Here is an 18933-nt window from a genome sequence, read left to right on the forward strand (position 1 = left end):
CGGCGGTAGGCGGCAGCGGATTATTTTATTATTATTATTATCTTTGGAATAAAAATTAAGTTTTAAGATAAATTAAGTTCTAATTTAATTAAATTTTTAAATTAATTTTGTATTATGATGTTTAATTGAATTTCGATTGGTTTATTGAATTTTGATTTGTTTAATTGAATTCCAATTTGTTTAATTAGGCTTCGAAGTTATTAATGGAGTTTCGATTATTTTAATGAACATTTTAATTTTAAGTATTAGTTAATTATTGATATTAAAATGTAAAAGAGGGTGAAAATGGTCAAAAAAATTATAAATATAAAAATAGTAAATATTTTAAATATTAAGGATGTTTTTGAGCTTTTTTCATATGTGCCATAACAAAAAAAACTGACGAGTCAGTGTCCGGTTTAATATGAACCATTTTGGACAACCTTTGGGACTAAAGTGAGCCCGCTTCCACCTTAGGGTCTTATAAATTTTTTTGGTTTGACTTTGAGGGCTAATATGAGCCTTTTGCCGATCTAATAATTAACAGAATTGAAAGTGAAATATTATTAAGTAAAATTTTAATATAAAAAATATCAAACTGTTAATTATATTATAGGGTTAATGTAAAAACAAAATCACAAATTTTACATGTTTTCTCATTTTAATCACGTAGTTAAAATTTTCTCATTTTCATGCACGAACTGCCACCTTTTCTCAAATTCATGCACGGTGCTGAGATGACACTCATTCATTGGTGTAAAATGACCTCCACCTCAGCGAATTACACCAATTAAGCTGTGACATCTCAGCACCGTGCATGAATTTGAGAAAAAGTGGTAGTTCGTGCATGAAAATAAAAAGATTTAAACTGCAATGAAAATGAGAAAACGTGTAAAGTTAGTGAATTTTTATGACATTAATCCTATATATATATATATATATATAATTTGTCCTTTAAAAAAAGGTAATGTATTCAGTCATGGCACTGTAATATTGAATTGTCAAGGAAATAAATGTGATTGTACGATGTACTTTGTACTCCCAGGTAAATGTAGAAGAAGGTTAACAAAATCTCTGTCATAAAAATATTAAAGTTACAAAAATGCATTATTTGATGCTCCAGAGAGCTGATAAAGTTGAAATCAGTAATCTTTTAAATCTGTTGTCATATTGACAAATGACAACAAGCCAGCTGATAAAAGACCACAACCCAATTAAGAAAAAAAAAATTAAGACTAAATATTTTAAAATATATTTTAATAGAGGTCTTCTAAGGTGGTGCAGGGAAATTAGTTGGTTCACCAGGAATCGTTGTGGCAGAAACATTTCGATATAGATTGAGTCGCATAGCTTTTTGTTCTCCAGTTAATTGTATTTGGCAGGAAAAAAAATAGAATTATTTTTAAAGGTATTACTCCTAGACAAGAAGATGTATTTAAAATTTAAAATTTAAATTCAAATTTTTAAATAACTATGATAAAAAGCTTTTTAAAGTACATATATAATTGTAAAATTAAAAAATTAATCGTAATCAATAAAGACGCAAATGTTTGAATTTAAATTATTTTTTTATCATGGAAATAATTTGACTTAATTTAAAAACGAGAGTTATTATAATTTAAATTCCAACATCACATCAATATTTTCAATCGGTAATTCAAATTTTAAAAAATTAAATAAAATATGTATTAAATTAAAATGTAGATCAAAATTACAAAAAATATTATAATACTTAATTCATAATTTTATTTACGTTTTAACTCTCTTTTTTAATGTATGTATACTCAAAGAAACTTTAATTTTAGCATCGCATTGGACACCTCTAAGTGGGAAAAAGGGTCCCAAAATATTTTATACTATTTATTACAATTCGATATAATATTTATATATTCGAATGGAACATGAAGCTAGCCAAGAGCCACATTGATCGATGAATTTCCAAAAACAAGTGGTACAAAGTGAAGGCAAATTAATTTCTTCAAAAAATCAGATTATTATTCATCAGATGCATACACTGTGAGTTGGACCCATCTCTCAAATATGTCTCTCATTTTTGGATCAAACTTTCTTTTCAGTGTCTTGTATTTTCTCAAAAATCATATTTGTACAATCACTATAAAGGAAATATTCTTTTCTTTTTACTTACCTAAATTTGGTAAATTACTTTTGTAAAATTTTAAGTTTTTTTTTTAATCCAAGAAGATAACTAGTTAATATGCCAACGTATATTTTGAAAACAAAATAAACAGATTAAATTTAATAACCTTATAAATTACAGTAAGTAATCAACAATACATACTTTAATACATTTGCAAGACTGAATCGATAAATATTGAATGTATAATAATTCAAGTGTGCATGAGCAATTGCAAGAATAGAACATAAATTAAGTCGGCCTCTTAGGTTTAAGCCCCACCAAATCATTTCAAAATCTCATTTCCGATTTTTCTATCCGTTTGAAATTTTAAAGGCAAAACACATATTTGGATCTCTATATGTATCTAGTTTTTGACATTTAATTTCTATATTTTAATTATCTATACTAAATTTTATATTTTTAATCTTATGTACGTTATGTTCCTTCATAACAGAAACAAATTGTGTATTTCATATGGTGTTACTGCTATTTGAATAATTTTTTATTTATTTAATTTTTATTTTTTACCAACCAATAAAGATAAATAGATAGATAGATAAATAGATAGAATGATAAGAGAGTAATACAAGAGTCAATTATAACCTAATTACAGCCTAAAAAAAATAACGTTTAACGGATTGTGCTATAGCATAAGCTATGGAATTATACATCCGAGAAAGATGGCAAAAGGAAACATCAAGAAAAAGACTTTGAATATGTCAAATATATCTACAAATAGCCCAGGTAGTAGAAAGTGAAACAGAATACGATAAAAATGATTGAATTACGTGAAGTGCATCATTCTCGAATAAAACCTTATACCAATTGTTCGAAAGAGCCTAAATCATAGCATCACGGAGAGCAAGGAATTCCAACATTCCAGGATCCCAAATAAAAGGATAAGCAGTAGAAAACTTATTAACACTCTGATTGAGATGATTACGAGCAATAACAGCAATAGTACCAAAACGACCTTACACATGTGAAGCTGCATCCATATTGTTTTTGATAACACCAAATGGAGCAACAGCAAGAGTAATTGAAGTAGGGATAGATGCGGGAAGAACATGAGATTCTTGAGCCAAAAGAAACTCAGAGCTTGCAGACAAAGCAAGATGAACAATGTCTTGGTCCGAAATAAGATGTTGCTGAAAATAAGGGGAAGGGAAGGCGTTGTTTCATTTAGGTTTAATTTTAGCGACAGATCATTAAATATGTCGCTAAAATTGAACATAAATGAAACGCAGCGTTCTGGCAAACCAAATGGCGACGAAATTGAATATCCGTCGCTAAATTAGCAACATATATTAAATTCTGTCGCCATTTGTTAGCCAGAAATGGTGCGTTTGATAACTGCCCAAATTAGCGACAGAATTGGCTATCCGTCACTAAAATTGGACCAAAAAAGAGGCGCCAGGGCTTCTCGCCAAGCTCCCGCCAACTTGGTGACAGAAATATATCTGCAAATACCCCAGGCAGTAGAAAGTGTAACAGAATACGATAAAATTGATTGAATTACTTGAAGTGCATCACTCTCGAATAAAACCATGCCAATTGTTCGAAAGAGCCTAAATCATAGCATCACGGAGAGCAAGGAATTCCAACATTCCAGGATCCCAAATAAAAGGATAAGCAGTAGAAAACTTATTAACACTCTGATTGAGATGATTACGAGCAATAACAGCAATAGTACCAAAACGACCTTACACATGTGAAGCTGCATCCATATTGCTTTTGATAACACCAAATGGAGCAGCAGCAAGAGTAATTGAAGTAGGGATAGATGTGGGAAGAACATGAGATTCTTGAGCCAAAAGAAACTCAGAGCTTGCAGACAAAGCAAGATGAACAATGTCTTGGTTCGAAATAAGATGTTGCTGAAAATAAGGGGAAGGGAAGGCGTTGTTTCATTTAGGTTTAATTTTAGCGACAGATCATTAAATATGTCGCTAAAATTGAACATAAATGAAACGCAGCGTTCTGGCAAACCAAATGGCGACGAAATTGAATATCCGTCGCTAAATTAGCAACATATATTAAATTCTGTCGCCATTTGTTAGCCAGAAATGGTGCGTTTGATAACTGCCCAAATTAGCGACAGAATTGGCTATCCGTCACTAAAATTGGACCAAAAAAGAGGCGCCAGGGCTTCTCGCCAAGCTCCAGCCAACTTGGTGACGGAAATATATCTGCAAATACCCCAGGCAGTAGAAAGTGTAACAGAATACGATAAAATTGATTGAATTACTTGAAGTGCATCACTCTCGAATAAAACCATGCCAATTGTTCGAAAGAGCCTAAATCATAGCATCACGGAGAGCAAGGAATTCCAACATTCCAGGATCCCAAATAAAAGGATAAGCAGTAGAAAACTTATTAACACTCTGATTGAGATGATTACGAGCAATAACAGCAATAGTACCAAAACGACCTTACACATGTGAAGCTGCATCCATATTGCTTTTGATAACACCAAATGGAGCAGCAGCAAGAGTAATTGAAGTAGGGATAGATGCGGGAAGAACATGAGATTCTTGAGCCAAAAGAAACTCAGAGCTTGCAGACAAAGCAAGATGAACAATGTCTTGGTCCGAAATAAGATGTTGCTGAAAATAAGGGGAAGGGAAGGCGTTGTTTCATTTAGGTTTAATTTTAGCGACAAATCATTAAATATGTCGCTAAAATTGAACATAAATGAAACGCAGCGTTCTGGCAAACCAAATGGCGACGAAATTGAATATCCGTCGCTAAATTAGCAACATATATTAAATTCTGTCGCCATTTGTTAGCCAGAAATGGTGCGTTTGATAACTGCCCAAATTAGCGACAGAATTGGCTATCCGTCGCTAAAATTGGACCAAAAAAGAGGCGCCAGGGCTTCTCGCCAAGCTCCCGCCAACTTGGTGACGGAAATATATCTGCAAATACCCCAGGCAGTAGAAAGTGTAACAGAATACGATAAAATTGATTGAATTACTTGAAGTGCATCACTCTCGAATAAAACCATGCCAATTGTTCGAAAGAGCCTAAATCATAGCATCACGGAGAGCAAGGAATTCCAACATTCCAGGATCCCAAATAAAAGGATAAGCAGTAGAAAACTTATTAACACTCTGATTGAGATGATTACGAGCAATAACAGCAATAGTACCAAAACGATCTTACACATGTGAAGCTGCATCCATATTGCTTTTGATAACACCAAATGGAGCAGCAGCAAGAGTAATTGAAGTAGGGATAGATGCGGGAAGAACATGAGATTCTTGAGCCAAAAGAAACTCAGAGCTTGCAGACAAAGCAAGATGAACAATGTCTTGGTCCGAAATAAGATGTTGCTGCAAATAAGGGGAAGGGAAGGCGTTGTTTCATTTAGGTTTAATTTTAGCGACGGATTAGATCATTAAATCCGTCGCTAAAATTGAACATAAATGAAATGCAGCATTCTGGCAAACCAAATGGCGACGAAATTGAATATCCGTCGCTAAATTAGCGACATATATTAAATTCTGTCGCCATTTGTTAGCCAAAAATGGTGCGTTTTGATAACTGCCCAAATTAGCGACAAAATTGGCTATCCGTCGCTAAAATTGGACCAAAAAAGAGGCGCCAGGACTTCTCGCCAAGCTCCCGCCAACTTGGTGACGGAATAGCGACGGACTGTCCGTCGCTAATTACTTTTAGCGACAGAATTGTATTCTGTCGCTACTTCCGTCGCTAATTGGAGATATTAGCAACGGAATTAGTATCCGTCGCTAATATCCGTCGTAAATTGTCTGTTTTCTATTAGTGATTTTTATGTTTGAGGGACCAAAAATCTACAAAATAGTAAGTGTAAAGATTAAATATTGACAAATAAATATATAGATGAAATACCAAAAACAGGATCAATACATGAGTTTAAAATTGCAGTATGCCAAATTTAAACATATCATGAAATTTAATTAATGACCAATTCTTTTAAAAAAATTCTAATTAATTAATTAAACTGGCCAATTTTAAATTTGATTATTTATCTGTAATTTGATCATTTAATTAAATACATTCCTAAAATCATTTAAACACTTTGCCAGTTAATTTATAAAACGGATTTTTTCAAAACTACCATAAAAATAATTATTTATGACAATATTAGCACTAAAAGTTAATTTCCTGAGATACTGATAATTTTTTTAATCCGAGGGGAATCTATACCTACTCGCTTACCCATATAAAATAGAAAAAAATCAAAAGTAAATCGAAAGTAATCTGGTTTTGTTTCGGTTTACTTTTGATTTATTTTCCTTATTAATGTCAAAAATATATCGAAAAACACAAAAAGAAAAAAGCTTAAACTATACCTAATAATCACTTGAAAACACATGTATATTATTAAATTCAATAAAATCAAAAATATACCAAAAATCATTAAAAATGCACACACACACACGTAGGATACATCTAAAAACATTTAAAAAACACCATATAAAGAGTCAACTAAGTCAACAGTCCACTGGTCAACAAAAAATATATCACGTGTTGACTGTCACCAACCGGAAATTTTATGCTAAATTTTCGGGATCGGTACCAGACTATATAACAGTGTATTTTTATGAGTTTCTGGTGTTTTTCTTGTGTTTTTTAATCAGTAATAATAATAATAAGTGGTCAAGTATTGATGGAGTCTGCCTTCTGAACCGGTGAGTAAGACCTGCAAAACAAGTTAGAAGCTAACCGGACGGTGGTTGTCCGATTAACTCTCCGATGCTAAAGTCAGTTTAGAGCTTTGAGCAGCGTTTTGTGTATATGAATGTAATTGTGATTTTAGGCATAACTCGTGCTCCTTTTATAGTAGACGAATATACCTAGCAGAGTCGTATTAGGCAGGTGAATCCTACTTTGTAGGGATTTGGCGATATCGTAGGGATTCTCCTGATTTGTCGTGATCTACCTTAATCTGATAAGAGTCCTATTTAGGAACGTTTTCCTGAATAGTTTTATCTTCCTAAAGTAGAGCTTATCCTTTCATATATAGTGTTTGTGTCCGAATAGGACAATACTTCCATTATTAGTCGATTAGCCGAATCCCGGAACTGACGCGCTTTGGGCGGGTCATGTGGGATTCGGTCTTTATTGGCATATCTCCGAATCTCTAAGGATTCGGTCTTTATTAACATATCACCGAATCTTAAGTGATTCAGCGTATCCTTCATGTCTTCGAATCTTTAGGGGAAGTTCGGTATCACCTAATAGTGGATCTCCTGTGACTCGGCTTCATTATATTTACTATGGGATTCGGTATCCATCAAGTATGAAGTGTAATTTTTAAAATTTTGCACTATTTTTTAAATAATATTTTTTAAAAAAAGTTGGAAGGACTTTAATTCAATCAAAGTCATATATTTTTTATTTTTTAAATGAATAAATATATTCTTGTAAATAGTCCACATCCAAACAGACATGGTTTGAATGTATTTTTTTAATTTATAGAACTTACAGACTATTCAAATTTTTATCTTTAGTCATATATCTCATAAAAGTCAAAGTTATTAAGGAAAAAAAAAACTACGTTATACACATTTTTTTATGAACTCATACACATGATCAGAAGTAGGAGCGTTTAGTTAATCAAAAGCCGATATAAAGTGATCACTGTACAAATATATTTTGGACCCCATTAATATTTCCACTATAGAAAATGGAAAATCCTTTCTCTCTCATTGTTTTCTAAGGCCAAAAAACTCTTATTTTTTTAAATAAAATTCAATAAATTGGCTCCTTAATTAAACAATTAATTAAGGAATATATCCTTTAATTGATTGCAAAGAATATATATTTATATATGTTTGTCATTTAATCCACGCAGATGCACTTAACAATAAGAATCTGACAGAAATAAGCTTAAAATTTCAAGACATTATTCACTGTGGTATCTCTTATATTTCCTGTTTTTTTATACCTACTCGAGTAAAATTTTGAAAATAAAAGACAAAGAAAATGACAAGAAGTAAGAAAAATATTACTCATCAAAGGATTGAAAATAATAATAATATATAATAAATTAAACCAATGTAATGTAAACATCATCAATCTATTGCACTAAAACATTCTCGAGTATTGCTCATTATAACTTTGTTCCTTAGTGGCCATGGATTATTGGATAGATGACCATTGTAATAATTAATTTCTTTTTTACACTAAAACCTTAAAAAATCAAAACACTCTCTTATGAAATATTTTATTATTTTGATTATTCACTTATTAGCGGTTGGACCGAAATTCAATCATGCCGACGGTGTGATTGCTTCATAATATAAACTTATATTGTAAAATTCAATAATTGCAACTATCTTACAAAGTATGTACTATAAATGTGAGTTAATAATAAGATTAATTGGAAAACAACTTATAAATTTTAGTATATTATACAATTATAATATAATAATAAATTTTAACTGTTCAAACTCGAACTATCACATTTCACAACTTGAAACAATACGAAACAATATATATATATATATATATATATATATATATATATATATATATATAGAAACACACATCGTCCACATTAATATTCTTTTTAAAAAGACCTTATGAAAAGAAAAAAATTAAGTTTTTATAATTTTTTGTAATTCTAATTGAAGTTTTAAAACTTTATAAACTTAGCATAAATTCAAATGTTTCCAGCTATTTTAATTTGCTCAGGCGATTTAGTAGCGTGTGTTCAACTTCACGTGTCTTCGTACAGACGTGGAAATATTTAATTAACTAGAGAATCCTAATTTTGGCTTTTGTAACTGTAACCAAAATTTTGAAGATATCTATAGTTAATCCAATTTCTGCTCCATATAATTTTAGCTAGGGTTCTGACATTGTAGATGTAACGTGAGATTGAACACATACTATTGAATCAATTGAAATGAATCGGCTAAAATCATTGTGAATATGTGAAACTGGACTAAAATTAAAAGAAGTCGTTTTAACGATAAAAAAAATAAAAAATCGGATTTTGGTTTCATGTTTAAAATTATAAAAAATGATAAGAATTAAAATTTGTCCTATAAAAACTTACATTTAACAATAGGCTTAATGGCAAAAAAAAAACCAAAACTTTACGACTTTTTGCAATTATATCCAAACCTTTTAATTTTTGCAATAATATCCAAATTGCATTATTTTATTGCAATAATATCCAAATTGCACTTTTTATGTGAATTGTTTTTGAGTTTTTTGCTATTTTTTGGGACTTTTACTATATTATCAAAACATAATAATAGCCTAATATCTTAATTGAAAACAACAAGTTTAGCCATCAATTTGACTATTATTACTACAAAAAGTGCAATTTGGATATTATTGCAATAAAAAAATATAATTTGAATATTATTATAAAAATTAAAAAGTTTGAATATAATTATAATAAATTACAAAGGTTTGAGTTTTTTTTATCATTAGGCCTTAACAATAAAAACATGAGTTGCTAACCATGGACAGAAGCACCGACTAATGCAAAGATCGTATATTTATTCAAATGAAAATGACGGTAATGATTGTATTTGGTGATGGCATAGATCATATTAATTTAAAAAATCACAATTTATTGTAAAATGAATTTTTTTAATATATAGTTAGTGCAAAATAATGTAATTAATGGAGGAAAAAAAATAAAAAAAATTGTAATATAGGAAAGAAAAAAAAGCACCTTGAAGGGACCCATAATATGTCTCCTCATGATAGACCCATAGATGTGATTTTCATCTTTCTCCCTAATGCACTACATCCTCTCTTTTCTTCTCTAGTCCCCACCTTTTTGTTTTTTCTCCCATTTCTTACTAAAAATACTCATCAAATTTCTCTCCCCAAAGAAAAAAAAAATTCTCTTTTAATCATGTCAGCTGATCATGATCATAAACCTAAATTTAATTCCGCCGAAGGCTCTTCGCGCTCCGGCGGAGATCATCATCATCAGCAGCAGCAGCAACTGCCTCCGTTGAGTCGGTACGAGTCGCAAAAGAGAAGAGATTGGAACACGTTCGGACAGTATTTAAAGAATCAGAGACCTCCAGTTTCTTTATCTCAGTGTAACTGTAATCATGTTCTTGAATTTCTTAGGTATCTTGATCAGTTTGGAAAAACTAAGGTTCATTTAAATGGATGTGTGTTTTTCGGACAACCTGATCCTCCTGCTCCTTGTACTTGTCCTTTAAGACAAGCTTGGGGAAGCCTTGATGCCCTAATCGGACGGCTTCGAGCTGCTTTCGAAGAACACGGAGGCTCACCGGAGATTAATCCGTTCGGAAATGGCGCTATTCGGGTTTATTTGCGTGAAGTTAGGGAGTGTCAAGCTAAAGCTAGAGGTATTCCATATAAGAAGAAAAAGAAGAAGAAGATTCAAATTAAGCCTAAAGAAGAGCCAAATCCCTCTATGCAATTACCCGCTTAAGAACAATTAAATGGTAATTTTTCTTTCTTTATATTACACATAAATTTGCATACAATATTTTTTTAATTAATTTGCATTCAATTATTTCAAATTTAAATATGAAGTACACAAAGCTTTAATCATCTAAACTGTCAAACAAAATTTCAACTAAACCAAATAAAGAGTAACCAAAATTCCAATTAATTGATTACTGAAAATGAAATCAATCTATAATCCAATTGAATATTACCATCTGATGGTTGAAAGAACTTAAAGAAAACATCTAATTCCCAATTGGGTTTCAAAGAAACGAAAATTTTCAATGATCAAACTTATATAAGTGAAGTTTTAGTTTCTGTTACAAAACCCTAAAAAACCGATATGCGGAAACCCTAATCTTGGGGTGTAAGTAAAAATCGGGGCTACAGAGTGAAGAACTGTGGTTTAAATAGTGTTAACCTAAAAATTTATAGTTTTTTTTAATAAGGAGGGGTATGATTGGAGTGAAAGAAAGAGAGAATAGTGTATTCTCTCTCTCAAATCATAGAAAAACACTGTTCATTTAATTAAAAAAAATATAAGGACTTGTTTACTTTTCTTTTGTTTTTGGCTTTCTTGATTCTTTGTGATTTGTGTGCTCCCCATGAATGAATGACCATGTGATATGTCATATATACGTTGCATGTGATTTCATATACTAATTTGACGTCTGATTAATTTTAATACATGATTTGCATACATAAATTATACTCATCAATTCTTAAACAGCATTATATATATGGTGGAACACTACTCTAAGCTATAAATAAAAATTATAAATAATTGATCTCATTGTATTGTTTATACTATCTGTGCTGCTGGAATCATTAGTTTAAACATTCTGATCTTTTTCTATTGAAAGACAAACTCAAACTAAAGTTCTAAAACTTAGGCCGTTTTCTCATTTGTGTGGTTAATTATTCTAAGTAGTAATGTTATAGAACTATGCTTGTTTTTTTTTTTCAAAAAAACTATTAGGTAAAACTATAAGTACAGTTTAGATAACCAGCATATTCTTGTCTATTCTAGCTTTTTCTGCATTTTGATACCAGCAGATGCAAAACCATGAAGCAAGATATATATATACTTATATATTGATACACATAAATCTTGCATGCATTTTATCTAACTATATATGTGAATCAAAAAACAAAATTTATACATGAATAATAATGTTGTGTGGCTGTGTGATTATCTGCTATACGTGCTAACTATATGTGTAGGCCTTTTACAGTACATTGGCGCTAAGCTCGAGTAAAAATACTTGTGATTACGGAACTATAAACTTTCCACAAAACAGTTATCATCGTTTTATTTGTTATATTTTGATAACTGGACTTTCATTTGTACATCAAAAGGTCAGGTCATATATTTGCTTATGTGACAACAGAAATTTATACAGTTATCCGATAATATCCATTGCCACATAAGTAAGTTTTGGTCTGAATTGTTATGGTAACATCCTGTTCATATAAAAGAAAATGTCGAGTTATCAAAATATAACAAATGAAACAATGATAACCGTCTGTAATAAGTAAAATTAAATATCTTCCAGGATTGATTGTCAAACTGTGGATTATTTAGCTGTATCCTCTAATGCAAGAGGTATCAAGAAGACAATAATAATTAAGAAGATAAAATGTAATATCTTGTAAGATATTACTAAACTTCTGTCAAAACATATTTTAACTAACATCAAATGCAAATAAATGTAGTAATAGAGATGTTGTGCTGGGGATCTTTTGAGGTAAAATCAAAGCTTATGTCCAGTTTTTTAGCTAAAGTATGTTCGAAACTTAATTTTGGTCCATCTAAAGCAATGCATGAACAAATATGATCTGCAGAAGATTCAGTCCCATATAATACAAGTATGATATGCTTTAATTAGTTTGTAAGACTTGAGTTTGGTTGAACATATGTAGGTCATATCTACACTTTCTTAATTAATTCGGATATTGAAACTCTCCAAATTCAAATTTAAAATATGTTAGCTACATCTCTTCATAATCCTACTATAAAAACATATATAAATTCGTTTCAGAACTATGAATTCTTGAAACTAAAAAAAAATATGCATAACAAAGATAAATGACTGAATGTAATCCATTCAAAAAAAATTAACTTTTTCTTTTTACTATTAAGTGAAATTTTCACTATAGTTTTATAATCTCTTACACGTACAGACAAGCATATGTTAACTTGAAGCGTGAACAAACAAAAACTTATTTATCTAACTCAAATATCTAATTTATAAATCAAAGATTCAGATCAAACTCTAAAATTGCATATATAAAGTCTATATAGACATTAGACAAATGTGGTTGAGCTAATAAATATCATTTATCTAAAAAAAAAAATTCATCTATCATGATTACAATGAAATTGATAAATGTATATTGAATAAAAACTTTTGACTATATATTTTGAGTCAATTTTATTCGAAAAACATATATTAAAAATAAAAAGGTGTCATTGATGAAAAAGAAGATACAATTGAACATTTTAAATTATTTTTATGATAAACACGCTCAAATTTGAAGATATTTTAAATAATTTTTGTATAATAACAAAAATATTTTAATAGCATAATTTTTGACATAATAAGTGGAAAACACCTCGCATTTTTGTCTTTTTTATAGTCCGAACTCTCAAAATCGGAAGTTTTAGCTTATTTTTCAATTTTCTGGTTCAATTGTAGCCATAGAAAAGGGTTCAAATATGCCCTTCAAGTTTGGAATTCTTCATGGTAAAAAGGCGAATTGGAGCAATATAAAGCAATAAGATGGACATGTTTGAGCCGTTATCCACTATAACTTGTACAAATGGCTACAATTAAAAATGAATATTGAATAATATTGACGATTTTGAAAATTTATATCAGAAACTAAACAAAAATAAAAAAATAGGATATTTTTGGATGATTAAGTCTATTGTTTTGGTAATATTAGATGGACAACATTCTAAAAAATACGAGTTTTTCTTCAATTATGAGCTAATATTATTACTAATATTAAGTGAGTTTTTTCATTTACAATGAAAATGAATTGAGTTGTATTTTAAATTTTTTTATCAGTATCTTTTTTTTTTGTGATTTGTTCATATTATTATAAATGTATTTAAGTAATTAATAATTTTTATTGTCGATTTTAAAAAAGATTGTGTATCAATCTTGAAATATTAATGATACCTACCAAAATACCTATGTGAATCTGTTCGGTCGATTTTTTTATAAAATATAGAATTTGTGATCATAAAAATAAGTCGAGTGAAATATATTTTATTTTTATCAATTAGATTATTTGTCATTTTTATTTACTATTTAGATATAATTGATCGATACAAATTGAAAACACGACCAAAATATCAATATTTTATTCAAGATTTATTCTAGGAAAATTATTTTTTATATCCACATATTTGATCAAAATGACTAATATCCTTAAAAACTAATTATTGACAATTTGATCCTTCAATTTTATAATTTGTGACTGATTTATCCAACTCTCATTTTAAACTTATTTTTCTACACATAATTTTCATTTTAAATCCACTTATTCCTTTATAAATTGGAATAAAAGATTCACTATATAAAATAATCATTCATGAAATCAAAATTAAATCATCAACTATAAAAATAAATTTCAAAAATAGGTATAAATGGGTTTGATAATTTGTCACAAATTACAAGTTGACGAATCAGATTGTCACATATTTCTTTTAGGTATAAATTTGTCATTTTGGTCAAAAATATGAATACATAAAATTTTATTGCCTTTTTATGACAAATCCAATTTAAATGATAGAAAATTATGAAATTTATCTTGTAAGGTTTTAGTTCCTACATTTTTTTTTAAGAGTCACTGGTCAAAGACTTTAAGTCTGAAATTATATATATAATTTCGTATAAAGGTCGTGATTTTTTATGAATTTAATCTTTAATTTTACTAGTTATAATATCTACTTATAATTTAAGGTTAATTGCAAAAACAAATCTTAAATTTTATCATATCTTGTAATTCTAATTTGAATTTTAAGATTTGACAAAATCAGTTACCAACCCTCAGTTTTTGATAAATTGAAACACCAAGCTATTTTTATTGAAAACAAACACTAATGCAGCTGCCGAAGCAATATATATTCTAGTGTTCACGTCAGCATTTTCAATAGAAAATAGTTTGAGTTTCAATTGACAAAATATGAAAGGTTGTGACTAATTTTATCAAATTGTAAAGTTTTTGCTATAATTGCAGCACACCCTAAACTTCATGGTCTAATTTGCTTTAAAACTAATTTACTTAATTTTCATGTAATTGATTATTCAGTGTAAGATTTATTTAAATTTTCATCATCTTTTTCTCACAAACTGAGTCTTGACTAAGCTAGTTCTCGCTTATTAGATGTAGATGAACAATTCTTTCCATCCTTAACACTTTTTGACATGCAATTCTAAATAACAAACGAAATTATAATAATGTCATCATTTTAATAACGTGTTATAATATAATTGGTTTAATCTATAGATGACGTGGTATACTAAGTTTATATAATAATTTCTCCAATTCTAGATCCTTAAACACAAATCTAAGATCATCAAATTATTGACATTCTGATACCATTTAAAAAAATCGGGAAGCCTGCCATTGTTGATTCAAATGACAGATTATGAAATTAAAATTGATCTTACACAAAATCAGTTAATTTATGGTAAATACAAATGATCTCCACTAATAAATCATTTAAATTCCACTCTCAATGATGCTAAATAATTTTAATAAAGTAGAAGCTCCAATCCAAACATCCCACTAGTAAAATAGATTAAAAACAAGAGAAACAAAAAGTAGCCGAAAGCAAGAGCTTTGTTGATTTGCTGCATATTAATCAGGATCAAACTTTTTAGATTTAATATATAGATCTTCTGTTGTCTATGTACGCATATGTATTTATCAAATAATCAATTAATCTAAAAATTTAAACTATCAAATGACATTTTTACACGCGGATAACCATTGGGTTGAAACGTGAATAAATACAGACTCGTTATTAAATACTCCGTGAACTTTAGCTGACATAACATGATGTTGTATTGCCAAATAGGATAAGTTTTGTACACGTTGATGAATAATAATACGTCATGTCATCACTAAACAGAATTTGGGTATATTTTGCAAAAATCGAAAAAATAATGGATCTAATGGATAAATTTTTAAAATCATGGTATATTTTTATATTACTATGCTAGGGCTAGTAAAATAAATATTTTACAAAGTCTTATTTTCCGGAGTTAGCTAGGGTTATGAGCAGTCTGCAGTATAACCAAGGAGTTTGAATATAACAGAGATGAAGTCGTTCTCTTTTCATATCTCATTGGATTTATGAAAAGTATGAAGCATATAGTTATAACAAATAGGCTATTTATTGAATTTTTATTTTCCAAATGTAAAATACTAAAATTATTTATCACAAATCAGTTGTAATCGTATTAAATACTGGGCGGAGTACAAAATTAGGGACAACTCGCAACAGAAAAAGATAACAGAGTTTGAATATATTTGGAACAGCTTACAACTTATAATTAATTTTGCAAAATTTGCCATGTTATTTCGAATTTAATATATTATAAGTTCTAACAAACACTATGCTTCTTCTTTAAATGTTTGCAGGATCATCAGTTGGATGTGAGGGTTACCTTACAGAGAAAAGGCTAATGTTGGGAGTTTTATTTCGTCGGTCTCTTTATATAAGTTTGTGGGTAATATGTAGGTTTTTCCTCAGCAAGAGATAGTTAATATATATGTAATATATGAAAGAATTTCATAAGCTACCTTTCCTATATAAATTATGTCTGTCAGTCAAGTTGCTTTAAAAGATATATAGTTCATAGGAATTAGTTATAATCAGGGGCGAGCTCGGTTCGCTTTAGCGTGCAAATTTCTAAAACCGAATCCTCTTTATAAAATTCAAAATCAAATTTTTAGACCGGTTTACTGTTTTTCGGTGCGGCGAGCCGAAATTTTAGTTCGCTCCGAAAACACAAACTTTTAATTTACCATCATTAAAGTTATATTTATAATTAGTATTTTTTACTAAATATACTAATTATTAGTGATAATTTAACATTAATTTGTAACAAAAGTCCTAATGAATAATAGAGTTAGTATTTTAATTTATATAATTTTTATATATAAAAAAAATCAAATAAAATGAAAGTTTGTTTTTCGGTTCGGTTGTGTTCCTAAAACCAAACCATGATTGCAAACTGCAACTTTTGAAAATTTTAAACCAAATCGAATCATTTTAATCACTTTAACCAATCTATTTTTATTTTCGTTCCAGTTCATTTTTTGCTCCCTCTAGTTACAATTTAATCTATAATTGTTGGGTTACCTAAGTGGTATCAATACGTGTTTAAAAAATCGAACTAGTGATCGAAACAGTAAGATAAATTTATATATATTATATTAAAAATCAATTTTGGACACGGATTATGCTCTACTTTCGGGTTCAAATGTCAGTTTAACCGGTTCAATCATAATTTCCGGTTCGATTTTGTTCAACCAGTTCAATCTGAGTGGACCATATTCTTTTATTTTTAGGGTTAGTTGGTGTAATACCCTGTTTTTTTCCGGCTTGTTCTGATGAACTTTCTAATGTGCTTTGGGTTCTTTTTAGTTGGTTTAGTTTCTCAGAATCATGGTTTGAATGTTCATTACCTTTTATAAGTTGTTTTTAGATGTTTTGAGTGTGGTTCGGGCTTTCACAGCAATCCCGAGCTTAAGTTCAAAAATCGCATTTTCTATTTTACGCAATAGGTTATCACGAGCGTGACAAGAGATGAATCACAGGCGCGACATGTATCGTGGGCGGGATACTCATGTAGTGGTTGAGATGCGTGCAGTGTTCAGTTCGTTGTTTTCTATTTAAACCCCTCTTTAATCAACCTAAAACCCTTTTCTCTCGTCTCTAAAAACCTAAAATGGTCGAGGCACTATCCTAATTCATTTTCTATCCTAATCCCTCCATTTTTTTATCATTAGTAAGTGTTTCTAACCCAATTTGCATTGTGTAATTCATTGGTTTATGATTGGTGTGATTCTAGACTCAATAGCTCTTTTTCTATCATAATTGTAGGCTGATTTTGGTTGATAATTTTTGGGTTTTGTATTCTTTTGGCTATTTAAGAGGTATGTGATTCCATTTCATTGTTTATTTCATAGAGATTCATGAGTTATTGTGTTAGATTAACATTTTGGGTGTTATGACATATATTTTCTGATTTTACCTTGTTAAGAATTTAGAAATATATGTTGGGTATTGATTTTAATTTGTTGTTTGTACATGGGGTGATGCGAATCGAAGGTTAGGTGTTAGTGTGTTTCGGAAATTACGCTATGCCATTGATCTATTTGCTGATTTGGAATTATTTAAGTGGCTGTAAATATTACATCTAGGGCTGATTTAATGTGTTAAAATAGAAGCTTGAGTTATTCTATTGATTAGTGATTAAATGGTTGAATTATGGAATTGTTATGCCATTGTTTAGGCTGTATATATGGTTTTTGTATCAAGCATATAAGTGGCTGCCTAGGGATGTAAAGGGTTGTTTGATGATTTAATTATGTTAGCTTTATTTTAGATTGTTTGGTAATAGTTTGACAGAATGGTGTGTAAGTTAGGTTGAGTTTTGTCATTTTTATTGGTTGTTCGAAAGGCTATTTAAGATCTGAATTTGTATATTTAAATGTTCTTAAAATCATTATTGAATTCATTTAAGGTGGTTTAATCAGGTTATGTATACTTTGAGTGATTTTGTCAAGTGTTGGCAAATTATTTGGCTTGTTATTGCTAATGGATTTTGATTCGGTTAAACTTATAATTGAGTTCTATCTTTTTAAAATACTTTAGTTCTATTTAAAAGATTTTGAACTTTGGATTTCACTCTGACTTATGTTGGGTCGGATTATTCTTGTGTCGGCCGACATGTTGTGTTGAGCTTATGGTATGACTTATGGCTAGCTGCACTACTATGAGATTTAATTGGTTTTAAAATCTTTTATCTAAGTTTGGTAAGTACTCTGGATTTTGTTTTAAAACGAGAACTCATCTAAGTTTAACTGGTTTATTGGATTGGTATTTATGTACGCATATTTTTCCTTACATGTTGGATGTGGTTTGAGATGCTAGTCCTATTTGGTGTCTAGTATTCTTAGAGTTAAGGGTTGTATGAATTTTAACTTATGCCTTGTTTTTATACCTTTCGTCTGCTCGTATTTTAGAGTCTGCGTAGGGTATGTTTGCTTATCAGGAGTTTCACGTGGTTTCACAAGCAATGAGTTTATATCGCTATTTACCGCTTTATTAAATAAATTGTGTATTTTAA

General features: G+C 29.6%; 1 protein-coding gene across 1 annotated transcript; it reads left to right on the forward strand.

Annotated features, from left to right (window-relative positions):
• The first annotated feature begins 9867 nt into the window (after positions 1 to 9867).
• On the forward strand, positions 9868 to 16409 carry LOC126671536 (protein LIGHT-DEPENDENT SHORT HYPOCOTYLS 10-like). Its single transcript, XM_050365314.2, has 2 exons — positions 9868 to 10551; positions 16217 to 16409. The coding sequence occupies exon 1, from the start codon at positions 9984 to 9986 to the stop codon at positions 10536 to 10538; it is 555 nt and encodes a 184-aa protein (XP_050221271.1). The 5' UTR covers positions 9868 to 9983; the 3' UTR covers positions 10539 to 10551; positions 16217 to 16409.
• The last annotated feature ends 2524 nt before the right edge of the window (positions 16410 to 18933 follow it).

The sequence above is a fragment of the Mercurialis annua genome, linkage group LG3 (genome assembly GCF_937616625.2).
Source record: "Mercurialis annua linkage group LG3, ddMerAnnu1.2, whole genome shotgun sequence".
Taxonomy (NCBI): domain Eukaryota; kingdom Viridiplantae; phylum Streptophyta; class Magnoliopsida; order Malpighiales; family Euphorbiaceae; genus Mercurialis; species Mercurialis annua.